Here is a 13382-nt window from a genome sequence, read left to right as displayed (position 1 = left end):
ACTGATGACTGCCTGATGATCCTGGGTAAATATATAAGACTTAATTTTAGTCTTTGTATCTGTGTGGGTTTGTCATTTTAAATGACGTTTGAATAAAGGCAGTTCTATAAAAACTTGCTCAAGAGGCAGGCCTGTTTTTCCATATGTTAAGGGTGGTTTCGTTCTCACACACAAAAATTTAGGTTAGGTACAAATATCCAAGATAAACAAAATTTATATATAAAAAAAGTTATTCTTTAGTTATTCTTTATAATTAAAATGAATAATAATAGAAGAAGAATTATGGGGAGCCCCACACATGGCATGCATGAAATTAGGCTAAATCATGTGCACAATTTACGTTCCCTCGATTTATAAATTTGTTTCCTCGACTTGCTAAATCATGCACACGATTTATAAATTGAGATAACTAATTAGTAAACTGTATGCGTGATTTAGCAAATCAAGGGAATAAAATTGTGTAAAGGGGTGTATTCATGACCCCTGTAAACACCCAATCTCCTCGGGTGTGTCTCTTCAGGAGCGTTTCATTCAAACTCTTTGTGCGACTCATTGAGTAATAGTTTTTCTTTGAAGGTACACTCAAAAGCATGTTGGTTAAAAGTGTTTCAAGATACTTTAAATTAACTTTATTAATTGGTTGAAAAAAAAAAACATCTGCAGATCTATATTTGTGCGAACAAGCTGTATGATTCTCAAAGTTTTGTGACATTTGAATGTAGACTGTAACTGAAAACATACAGTTGTTTCCATGAGGAGCCTACTGATCTGAAATCATATTTTGCGGGAACCCAATGCATTGAGGTTTATTCTTGAAATGTATTCATTTTGGAAATTAATGTAAACAAAACAAATAAATTCAGAAACACATTTTTTTTATTACCTCAAGGTAATCATATTCATACACAATGAGGACATCAACAATTAAGTAAATGTAAAACCAAATATCATAATAGATAATAATAATAAAAAAAGTTATGCTAAAAAGTATGCAGCAAGATAATCATTGTTAAAAGCACATTGACTATGATCTATCCAGTGCTGTTTAGTATAATACTAATATTAATGAATGGGCATTAGGCCTATTATAAAGTGGCCCCAGTGTTTCTTGTTTGCTGTACAAGCACACAGTGCACCTGTAGAAACTGATAGGACTGTAATTGGAGAAGATGTGCCTCAGGCAACAGATGCAGCGGCGCCATCACAGTGGAGAAGCGCTCACACAGTCAAACTAGGTCCTTTAGGAACTTTTATTTCTATTTTATTTTTACAATAATTTGACAGTCCAAGCCACCTTCTAATGAGAACTTTTCAATGAAGAGCTTTTAGACCAATATTTCTGCATGAAGCAGAGAGCATAACCATCTGAAGATGTTTCCCACAGCACTTTTTCCATATGCTTTTTTACTTGGGATTGCGCTACAATTTGTCCAGACAAAAATCTACACAAACCGCTGGGCAATTAAAATAACTGGAGGTCCTGATGCTGCTGATCTTATTGCAGGAAAGTACGGATTTGTGAACATGGGCCAGGTAAGTCCCTTAACAGAAATGTTTTGCCATTTAAGTATGTTTCGTTAGGTAACATCTGATAAAATATGTCTAACTTTTTTACAATATAAACTGGATATTATCTAAATTTTTAAACTTTGAATTTATTATTTAAAATGTGTGTTTTCCTTATTGAAATACTTACTACAGTATGTACTGTACCTCAAAGGCACATCTCCTGTTTTTTTTTTTTGTTTGTTTTTTTTGTATGATCCCAAAATTGGAACTGGCAACTATTGATTATGATACAGTGATGGTCACAGTTGGTAATGCCATGGTACTTTGAAAAGCATTACATTTTCAAATCATTTTCAAACCCCTTTAATGAACAGGTTCAAAATGCGGCTGCCGATTCCTGACGGTAGTTTGAAAGTGTGAGGAAATCACTCCTGTCCTGCAGCCGTTGCCTTGGTTACCTGTGCGCTTCAGGATTAATTTTAAAGTGCTCTTATTAGTTTTTAAGTCTTTAAATAGTTTAGCACCTTCTTACCTCTCAGACCTGTTGATAGTCCACCAACCTGCAAGAGCTCTCAGGTTTGCCAACTTAAGGCTCTTAGTGGTTCCTAGATCCAGACTCAAGTCTAGGGGTGAGAGAGAATTCGCCGTAGTTGCTTCGAGACTTTGGAATAGTCTTCCTACAGAAATCAGAACTGCCCCTGTTTAAGAACATTTTAATTTGACCTGGCTTATTATTCATGATTTGCATTGCTCTGCCCTGTGTCTTGCCATTTTATTTATTAACCTTGTCTTTGTTTTTAATTTTGTTTGTGGCTGGTTAATATGTATGCCACACTGGTCAACAGTAGTTTTGTTTAGTTGTGCTTAATAAATAAACTGAAAATTGAAATTTTATTCTATTCAAGCTTGACTTATTGTCATTGAAAGTGGGAAATGATGTTTCACCAGGTCCAATTACTGCTAGGATAAAACTTAAGACCAACTCATTCTTATGAGTAAATTACATTCTTTGTAAAAAAATAAACCCAAAGACTGTTCCTAGAATTCTTTCAAATTAGTCTTTCATTCTTACCGAGCCCATGTCTCTGGGTCACTGGCTCTTGTATAATAAATGTGTTTAACCATGCAAGACGAGCTCCTAACCTCCATGGCATCTTATACCCTACTTCAGTTAGTTAACCAACAGGCACACTTTCTTTTGTCTCCTAGAAGAGAAAATAAGTAAGGAAATTACAGTACAAATACATTTTTAAGTTATTTTAATATAATTGAATATTTGAGGTTTACAACAAATAAAATAGGAACAAAGGTGTGTGGATATACAGTAAGAATGCAATCGAAGTAATCTAAATTATGAAACTACACATTATACAGTACATCTGACCCAAAGTGTAAAACTGTCAATATACACACTACAGTTCAAATGTTTGGACTCAGTAAGACTTTTATTTAATTATTTATTTTTTACATTATTTACATTTCTTATTTTTTCTAATTCAGAAATGGCACATTAACTTGATCAGTGATAGTTAATACAATTTTAAAAAGTATGTATAATGGTTTCTACAAAAAATATTAAGCATTGAATATATTAAGAAAATGCACCAAAATAAGCATATTAGAATAATTTTGTAATGATTTAGTGACATTTGAGATAGTCAAATCAGCTTTGCCATTGACAGAAATTACATTTATCAAATTTATATAATGGCATATACATGCATTGCCTTGTGAAAGTATTCATACCCCTTTATTTTTTCATGTTTTATTATGTTGCTGCTTTATGTTAACCTGCTTTAAATTATTTTTCATTCCCCATCAGTCTATGCTCCATACACAACAAAGGCAAAGAAAAAAAAAAAAATAATAATAATGTTTTTAACATCTTTGGAAACTTGTTAAAAATAAAAACTTTCTGGAAAAGTTTAAAGTAGCTCAGGAGCATTCATATTGCTTGTAGATGTTACTACACTATATTTATAAATATATAGAGTTCTGAAAATGTTGTCAGTAGAGCAGGAAATATTCACGTGGTATAAGCCAGTTTGAATTTGATTAGGCAGTTTATTTTGCTTTGTCTAATTGCACACGTTATCTTTGCTACCATGTAAGATGCTGACTTCCTCTACAGTGGGGCTGTTAAGTTCCGGTTAAATCTGGTATGGCTTCGGCCAACATCATAATGTCAAGGCAGAGGGTGTCAAAGAGTAATCAGCAGCCAAAGTTTAAGCTCAGCTGAATCGTGCAGTGCTAGCTCAGGTTGCCTCTGATGGTAAGTCTAGCAGCGGTGTAGGATAACCCTTTTGTTGTTTCAAAGGCATACGTCAGGGATGAATACATAATTTATATCTCTGTCAGTCACAATTCAGCAGTGGCTGTATATATAAAACCATCTTCTTCCCCTCGTTCCGCTGCAGATTGGTGGGCTAGTGGACCATTACCAGTTCCATCAAAGTGGAATCATCAAACGGTCCACAATTAAAAGCAGAGGAAAGCACATTCTCATCACCACAGAGAACAAGGTACAAGGATCATATACCATCAGTCACTGAGACACCACTGAATAGTTAATAAGTTAGACTACACCACCCAAAAACACCACACACACTTACCAAAACAGATTAAGATGGTACAGCAAAAACCACACAGATGATTCCTTAAACTTGACATTGACAATTGCTCTTAATGAATATTTCATTTAATTCATTGTTGTTTGTGAAGCATGATATGTTGTCAGCAGCACATCACAAATATGTTCTAATGCTAAAGGTGAAGTGGATCCAGCAACAGATGGTTCAGAAGAGAGTTAAAAGAACCAACACAATGGACCAAACCCTCGTCACCAGCTTCAATGACCCTAAATGGGACAGCATGTGGTACATTGTTAGTATGCAACACATTACAATCAGAAATTTGATATTCTGTTAAAAGACATTCTTAAGTTGAACAAATTGTTTCCACAAAATGTTTTATATCATATTGAAATATCCCTTGCAAATACCTTTTATTACCTTTACTAAAATGTACTAAAATGTGATATATCTTCCTTCTCTTTCATAGCACTGCGATCACAACTGCTTGACCGACATGAACATCCAGGCCGCCTTAAAGGCTTCAGTGATCGAAAGACTATTCTCCGAAAAGCTGTTAGGAAGCTTGTTTTTCCAGCTCTGCGTGTCAAGGGCTGGTCCAGTCAGGATTATCACACAAACCTTTATCACACAAAGATACAATAGCAACTAAATCAGTCAGTATGAAGTCATATCTCCCATTTGTGTTTCGACCGTTCAAACCTCACAACATTCTTATTTTTCATGTTTAGTGAAGTCTGCTTGGAACAAACCTGCCCTCTTTGCAGAAAAGCTCTACCTGGCTATGAAGGTAAAGTTGCAATAAAAAAAAAAAATAATTTTAATGGAGTTGTGCACTGTGAGTGCTGCATATGCTTATGATATTTTCAGTCTTCATTGTTTCTCATTTTTGCACAAATTTAACTGTAATGTGGGTTTCTAGGGGTTAGGAACCGATACTGATACACTGACTAGAATCATTGTGAGCCGTTCAGAAATTGACCTGCTGAAAATTATTCAAGAATATAAGAGGATGTATGGCAAAACCCTTCAGGAGGCCATTCTGGTGAGTTTCATCACTTAAAATGCTCTAAACAACTAGCTGAAATAAAAAATGAGCCCATTTGCTTCACATCCATTATGGATTGAAATGATTGCTTTTCATGATCCAGTCAATTTCCAATGAATTCAAGTCAAGTTCACCTTTACACTTACCCCTTTTCTGATTTTACAGAAGGAAACGAGTGGAGATTATGAAAAGATTCTGCTGACTCTCTGTGGCACTCAGTAATCATCTCTTAGATGTCTGAATTATGTGAAAAATATCTGCAGATTCATTACATGGTTATATTAATTACCCATTATAACTCAATCTTCCTTAGTTGGCTTAAGAAAAAAACTGTTTCATTTAAATATAGAAAAAGGTTAATTATGCACTGTGAATGTTATAGTCAGTACAATATTCCTAGCTACAGCTTGGCATACTGTCGTAGTAGTAATTCAAGTGTTGCAGTTACATGGCAGCTATATATTATTATTATTGTAATAAATTGCTATGTAAATTGTGGCAACATTTTACATAGTGATGAACATATTGGTTTCTTTAGCATGTGACAGTATGTGAGAACTGTGAGCACTGGCTTGACCATATTTGTGTGTTTGATCTCATAATCAAAGAGACAAATTCCACAACTAATAAACTCTTTAAATCTGTATAGTTTAAAGAATATATATAATGTTATTTCTAGTGAACAATATAATTTCATATATAAGTTTGGTCACACTTTATTTTGGGGACCAATTCTCAATATTAATTTACTAAATACGCCATTTGCCTCCATAAACTCCTAATTTGATGTTTATTAATAGTTAGTAAGGTAGTTTAGGTAAGGTAAAATTTATGATGAAGGATTAAGGGATTTAAAATAATGTAGAATATGACATTAATATGTGCTTAAAGTACTAAAAACAGCCAAGATGCATGCTAATAAGCAACAATTGATAACTGATGCTTAAAATAAAGTGTTAGTAAGTTTCAGTGTAAGTTTTGTTTTGTACTAGGTTTAGACTGCAACTGGGGGAGAGTGCAGCAAATACATTAAATGACTGGTCAAGTCTTACAGACAGGTACAACCACAACAGGCTGGTCTAACCCCTTTAACCAGCCCAACGTTTTATTCAGTGGGTGTGTATAAGGAATAAAAAGGCAGGTACTGTTCCCAAAATTAACTACTTCAGCTCTCACAGATTTCACAGTTTATATAAATATATTTATTTTTTGCCATCAAATGTTTCTTAAAAGAAAATAACTATAAGTATTACAGGGCATTTCAAAATCACAACAAAATGGTCAAAAGAAAATATGCGTAAATATACATATATAAATACATAAATATATATACACATGCATATACAGATACATATAAATAAAATAAACCATACATATACAATATACACATATGGAGAACAAATAATAATAAAGAGGAATTACTCGAGTTCAGGAGTTCGAATTAATGAATAAATAAAACTTAAATCAGATAAAGAAAAGAGAGTACATGAAGAAAGTAAGAAAGTACCTGGAACCTTCAGAACACATAGGGTACAGGTTGGGTTGGTTAATCTCCATTAAATGGAGCTGGCGAGGGGTTAAATATGTTCTATGTACAAAGTTGAAATCAATCTGCTGGTGGTCAGGATTACAAGAGACCTCCTTCATATTTATCCAAACATCCTCCTGTGAGTAAAATCTGGATACAGATTCGGGCAGTTACACATCTCCACAGCATATCTAAAGGCAGTTTAGCATAAGAGGCCTCCAAAATAAAATAATATAAAATGGACACCAAGCCTCTATTATTTCCTTGAGCAATAATACATTTATGCAAAGGTTGTTGCCAAGGTACACCATAGGCTTTGAGAGCCTATCATAAATATATATATATATATATATATATATATATATATATATATATATATATATATATATATATATATATATATATATATATATAAAATAAAAAATAATTAGGAGGCTGGCAAAGTAAATGAGTTTTCAATATCTTGAAAAGAGCACAATCCAGAATCATAATAAGCGTCTTTCAAATGGTGAACACCACTCCTACTCCAATTCGAAGGATAAATGGGTCTGCAACCAATTGTCAGGCCTTTATTATTGAATATGGGAGACTATGCCACCTACAGGAGATCTTGCATCTAGATTTGACCTACCTCCAGGTGAGTTATATGTGTAAATGCATTTCCAATCCTGTCCATGAACTTCCATCCACTTGCCACCAGAGGCCGCCCTCCCATCATATTGACTCTCACATCATACAGACTGTTATACATCTTCTTGGACTACATTTCCCATGCTACATTGCCCTAATCACAAGCTCACCTCAAACACACACACAGCTGCTACCAATTACACCCACTTTAAGAATCAGTCCCAAACAACCATTCACTGCTGAGTATTGTTTAGTGCTGTACATGTCACTGTTGGTTGATAGCTACTTTACGGAGCCTGTGTATTGATTTCCTGTTTCCTAGTCTAGACTAGTCCTGTCATAGTTTTGTTTTGCCTGTTTTCCAGTCCTTTGATTCTCGCCTGTGTATATTGGATTATCCGTTTGCCTGACCCTGTTTTTAATACTGTTTGCCCCAGCCTGGTCTACTGCTCGTGTCTACAGATGACCCCTTCTTTCAAGCCCTCTGGATTAGGTTTACCGATCAATCATCCACATCTAGCCTAGGAATACTGTTTCTCTTGCCTCATTCATGTCTGTTTGCTCTTTATTGACCCATGCCTGTTTGGGAACACACTTTTGAATACAGCTCTGCATATGGATCTGCACGCTCCCTCTGTTCTTTCTGTAACACACTGCATGTCCTTGTCTGTAGCTTGCCCTATTTAATATTATCAACAATTCATGATCATTGTGAATCATAATGAAGTGATTGATGGTATTGGAGTTGATATGACAATTTGCAGTAGATTAATCTGCATATTTTTTTCAGTAACTTCTTACATTCGCTCTGTTCTTGATAACAGCATTGAAGAATACTTACAAAGGAGGTAAAATGAAAGATTAACATACACATTGTACATGTTCATTCTAAAAGCAGAGGTAAGCTGCTAACCTTTTTCTGTTGTACAGTCAACTGATAGCTGCTGGAGGATATTATTAAAAAGTGACGTTAAAGGAGATCTCGAGACTACACTGTTCGTCCTTTGCAAGATACAAAAATGACACCGTTTATGTTACACGATAAGAATCAGTTATGTGAACATAGTTCAGTGACAATTTTGTTACAGAGCAAAAAATTGCATGTTATGTGCATTTCATGATGACATATTACTGTGTATAATAACTTTAGGCTACCAGGAATGAATACTGTCACATTGATGATGGTGTCCCTAAGAGTGATGCAGAGGTAAAGATTCTATACTTACACTACTATGGCCAATGAAATATGTAATCTGGTCACTATTGCAAAATAAATCTCGACCCGGACATTTTTAGGCTTACCAACTTGTTATTAAGATCAGCGTTTTCATCTTCATGTTTTAACTCAGGTTTTCAGTCATCTATCATCAATTTTACTTTCACCATATGCAAATAATACTGAAGTTGAGAAATAAAAGAAACCACATAATAACAGCAAACTTGTAAATAGCATGGGTATGTTGCTATGGACAGTGGTCCATTATAAAGTTTTGTAGTCAAAAATGTATCTGAACACTGAATGCTTGAAGCAACATAAACAATTTTTGCACAAAGCCATATAATAAGCATTATAAATGGAAACTAATGTAATGACTTTTTCTGATTTTGCTATGTTGTTCTTTTAGGTCATTTTTGAAGCAGGAGAGAAGGTGTACATGATGGGGGGCGGGGCTCTGGCTCCGCAAACTGAGAAGAGCCAGAGCCCCGCCCCCCATCATGTAGACCTTCTACAGAGGCACCATCGAGAGCATCCTGACGAGCTGCATCACTGTGTGGTATGGCGCCTGCAACGCGTCCTGCCGGAAGACTCTGCAACGCATAGTGAGAGCAGCTGAGAAGATCATTGGTGTCTCTCTCCCCTCCCTCCAGGAGGTTAATGGAACACGTCGCACCCGCAAAGCCCTCTGCATCACAGGTAAATGGTAAATGGACTGCATTTATATAGCGCTTTCAACAGACCACATGGCCATCCAAAGCGCTTTACAATTTGCCTCACATTCACCCATCCACTCACTCATTCACACACATACTGCGGTGTCTGCCATTCAAGGCGCCATCCAGCTCGTCGGGAGCAGCTGGGGTTAGGTGTCTTGCTCAAGGACACCTCGACACTTGGTCAGGTGGAGCCGGGGATCGAACCACCAACCTTCCGGTTTGTAGACAACCTACATGAACCACTGAGCCACTGCCGCCCCTTAAAAAACAGGTGATCCCACCCACCCATCACACAGCTTCTTCAGCCTGCTACCATCAGGGAGGAGACTGCGGAGTCTCCAGGCCAGGACCAGCAGACTGAAGGACAGCTTCATCCACCAGGCTGTCAGGAAGCTGAACTCCCAATTATATGATGACATGCACTAGTCACTTGTGCAGCATTGGTCTGCTCACTCACCGCTCACTACCTCATTTAATCAGACTTAAGATATTTTTAATAAGTGTCACAGGTCAGGAGGGCCAAGCTGGACTGCGCCCACCCCTAAACCAGGACCACCTCGAGGAGCGTATCAGAGGGAAGAGTCGGAGACAGAGGATAAATTTAACAAGTTTTATTTTGAAGTAAAAGCAAATTGGGAATCCTAACCTAAAATCTTCTTTGTTACCCTCAGGGCTTGAAGGTAAACAATGCAGCGACCGGGGACTCTCCCGCCCTCTTCCTCTGTGCGGGCCCCGCAATAGATGGACAGATGGGTGGTCAAGTAGGTATTTCACAGGTGGGAATACAATCGGCAAGCCCGCAGTCTGGTAAGTCTCCCCTGGTAATTAAATACTTCCAAACTCCCTTCCCTTCTTCACAGATGCAGAATTTGGGACGGATGGATATCGGTCAGGTCCGTACACGGCAGATACACAGCCTTGAGGTGGGGATGTGTTTGGCAAGTGAGGGGTCCGGTAAGTCTCCTCCGGTAAGTATGTAATTCCAGCCTTCCTTCCTTCTTCCACAGGTACGGAATTTGAGGTGAATGATATCAGTCAAGTACGTATACGGCAGGTGCACGGTCTTACAGTAAGGTGGCTTCTCCTGACACCGTCAGAGTGGATATTCCAGACAAAGCGTGCCCATCTCACGTTCGTGACAAAGGACAGTCACCTCTCTCAGCACAGGTGGGCCACAAGGATGCAACAAACTCTAAGTCAACAGGCTGTGCAGGGTTTCTACTGAAACAGACAGAATGGATGCTTCAGACAAAGTATACAGTTCACATGCGTTGGAAGGAACGAACACTTCTCACAATACGGATGAATAGCAGGGATACAGCAGACTCGAAGTCAACAGGCTGAATGGGGCTTCTTCTGAGACAGACAGAATGGATGTTTCAGGCAAGTATACAGTTCACATGCATTGGAAGGAGCGAACACTTCTCACCATACAGTTGAATGGCAGGGATACAACAGACTCGAAGTCAACAGGCTGAATGGGGCTTCTTCTGAGACAGACAGAATGGATGTTTCAGGCAAGTATACAGTTCACATGCATTGGAAGGAACGAACACTTCTCACAATACAGACGAATAGCAGGGATACAGCAGACTCGAAGTCAACAGGCCGAATGTGGCTTCTTCTGTGACAGACAGAATGGATGTTTCAGGCAAGTATACAGTTCACATGCATTGGAAGGAGCGAACACTTCTCACCATACAGTTGAATGGCAGGAATACAGCAGACTCGAAGTCAACAGGCTGAATGGGGCTTCTTCTGAGACAGACAGAATGGATGTTTCAGGCAAGTATACAGTTCACATGCATTGGAAGGAACGAACACTTCTCACAATACAGTTGAATGGCAGGGATACAGCAGACTCGAAGTCAACAGGCTGAATGGGGCTTCTTCTGAGACAGACAGAATGGATGTTTCAGGCAAGTATACAGTTCACATGCATTGGAAGGAACGAACACTTCTCACAATACAGTTGAATGGCAGGGATACAGCAGACTCGAAGTCAACAGGCTGAATGGGGCTTCTTCTGAGACAGACAGAATGGATGTTTCAGGCAAGTATACAATTCACATGTATTGGAAGGAGCGAACACCTCTCACCATACAGTTGAATGGCAGGAATACAGCAGACTCGAAGTCAACAGGTTGCACAGAGCTTTTCTGAGGCAGATAGTAAATATTTCAACAGGGCATCTCTTCTCCTATTAGCACAACAGAGGGGTTAATTCACATCCCAGATGATAAATCCTCAACATCCAGACAGTTGGAACAAATCAGTGTCGCAGGACTCTTACTATTGACAGTCAGCCCTCATGACACATAGAGAGTGCATGGCAAAAAGGAATGTAGCTTACACACACACACGACAATTCCACTTCAAACATATATTGTGGGGGAAAACATCAATTTTAGCCACTGCAAACTCACTTCACGACGTGCAATTTAAAGCCAGCACTCACATTCGGGTTTCTGTCCGAAGGGAAGGGGGAGGGCGCAATCCTCACTGCCACTGAGGATGTTCTGAGATGTTTTTCTTCACAGTCACAGGCAGAGTTCACATCACCATTCATAGAGGAGGGAGAGGTAAGAGATCGGTAATGAATCAATACAATCCACTCAGTGATATTTATGATCGTGATCCAAACACTCCAAACCACATCCAATTCAGTGTCAAACGTGTGCAATTACAAGACTCAGTTCTCAGTTACTCAGCTCCTCTCCAATGCAAACAGGGTAATTCACTCTCCTGCTGTTGTTCTCGAATCCCTCATCAAGCAACACTGTCCTCTTCATTCACCCGTCCTCCAGTAACTATTACCACCCAATAAAACGACTTTTCACAAGGGAGAAAAACCACACGCACCACCTCTCTCTCTTGCTTTTTATCCTCTCCACTGTTGATGAGGCCTCACGCAAACTCTGAGTAAATCCCCCACACCTGTTGCCAATCCATCATTTGGGGTTGTCACAGCAACAAACGCACACACAGGCCTGGGAACAGGGTTACACTCAAAGCGTTCCCCCGGGAACACTGCTTCAGCGGGAATAAGTTCCACATGCCATTTGTCACACTGTGACATACCCCCCCGCCAAACCGTTCTAGTCCCGAGAACGGTCTCCAGACACCCAGTCTCCAAACCTAGCTGGAGGCTGACCTCGATTCTCACGCTGGGACCGTCGAGGTGGGGAAATGGGTGCTTCAGGTCGTAGCCCTAGGCCCAGGCCTCCTGGAATCACCGCCCATCCTACCAGCGGGGGCATCCCGGACGTTTCAACCGGTGGATTCTCTACAACACGTTTTGGGTAGTTTGGGCAAGGGCGGATCAAATTTCGATGTAACACCCGTTCGGGGCCCGCCTTTTCCTTCTGGCCGCAATGCATATACGGGTTGGTCTGGATGTGGCTGTCGCAAAACGACAAACGGCTGAGCCTCCCACCGGTCACTCAATTTTCCCTTCCCTTGTCGGCGATTATCCCGCACCAGCACCCTCTCCCCTGGTAGTAACGGTGCCTCTCGAGCCGTCCGGTCATACAACCTCTTGTTCTTCAACGCTGCTCGGTTAATCCGGCCCGAGACTCGTTCGTATGCCGACTGGAGGCGTTGATGATGTCCCGTCACCCAATCTGTCAAACTACCTCCCTCTTCCCCTGCAGTGGTCCCCAGAAGCATATCCATCGGAAGTCTCACATGTCTGCCGAACATCAGGTAGGTGGGGGCGTAACCAGTGGTACTGTGTACACTGTTGTTATAGGCCTGTACCATCGCCGGGAGTCTGTCGACCCAATGGCCTTGCTGTTCCTCCTCTAAGGTTCCTAATAAACTCAGCAAGGTCTGATTAAACCTCTCACACCCCCCGTTCCCTTGGGGGTGATAGGGAGTCGTATGGGTCTTCTTGCATCCGTACAGTTGGCACAGCTCATGGATCACCCTGGACTCAAAGTTGGTTCCTTGGTCTGAGTGGAAAATTTCAGGGCATCCAAATGGTTGGATCACATACCTCCAAAGGGCGTTGGGCAGTCGTAATGGCGGTTTGGTCCACAGTTGGGATGGCCCAGCATACTTAGTAAACAGATCGGTTACCACAAGGATGTTCTGGATCCGATCCACTGGCCGTCCCAAAGTCAGATAATCCATGGCCACC

General features: G+C 39.6%; 1 protein-coding gene across 1 annotated transcript; it reads left to right on the top strand.

Moving 5' to 3' along the window:
* The first annotated feature begins 1146 nt into the window (after nucleotides 1-1146).
* LOC113075260 (proprotein convertase subtilisin/kexin type 5-like) lies at nucleotides 1147-6146 on the top strand. Its single transcript, XM_026247922.1, has 7 exons — nucleotides 1147-1533; nucleotides 3927-4031; nucleotides 4279-4392; nucleotides 4570-4696; nucleotides 4832-4890; nucleotides 5023-5145; nucleotides 6141-6146. The coding sequence occupies exons 1-7, from the start codon at nucleotides 1372-1374 to the stop codon at nucleotides 6144-6146; spliced, it is 696 nt and encodes a 231-aa protein (XP_026103707.1). The 5' UTR covers nucleotides 1147-1371.
* Nucleotides 6147-13382: the final 7236 nt, after the last annotated feature.

This window comes from Carassius auratus, unplaced genomic scaffold (genome assembly GCF_003368295.1).
Source record: "Carassius auratus strain Wakin unplaced genomic scaffold, ASM336829v1 scaf_tig00016594, whole genome shotgun sequence".
NCBI lineage: Eukaryota > Metazoa > Chordata > Actinopteri > Cypriniformes > Cyprinidae > Carassius > Carassius auratus.
The sequence above is the reverse complement of the archived record's forward strand: the minus strand, read 5'-3'. Positions and strand labels throughout refer to the sequence as shown.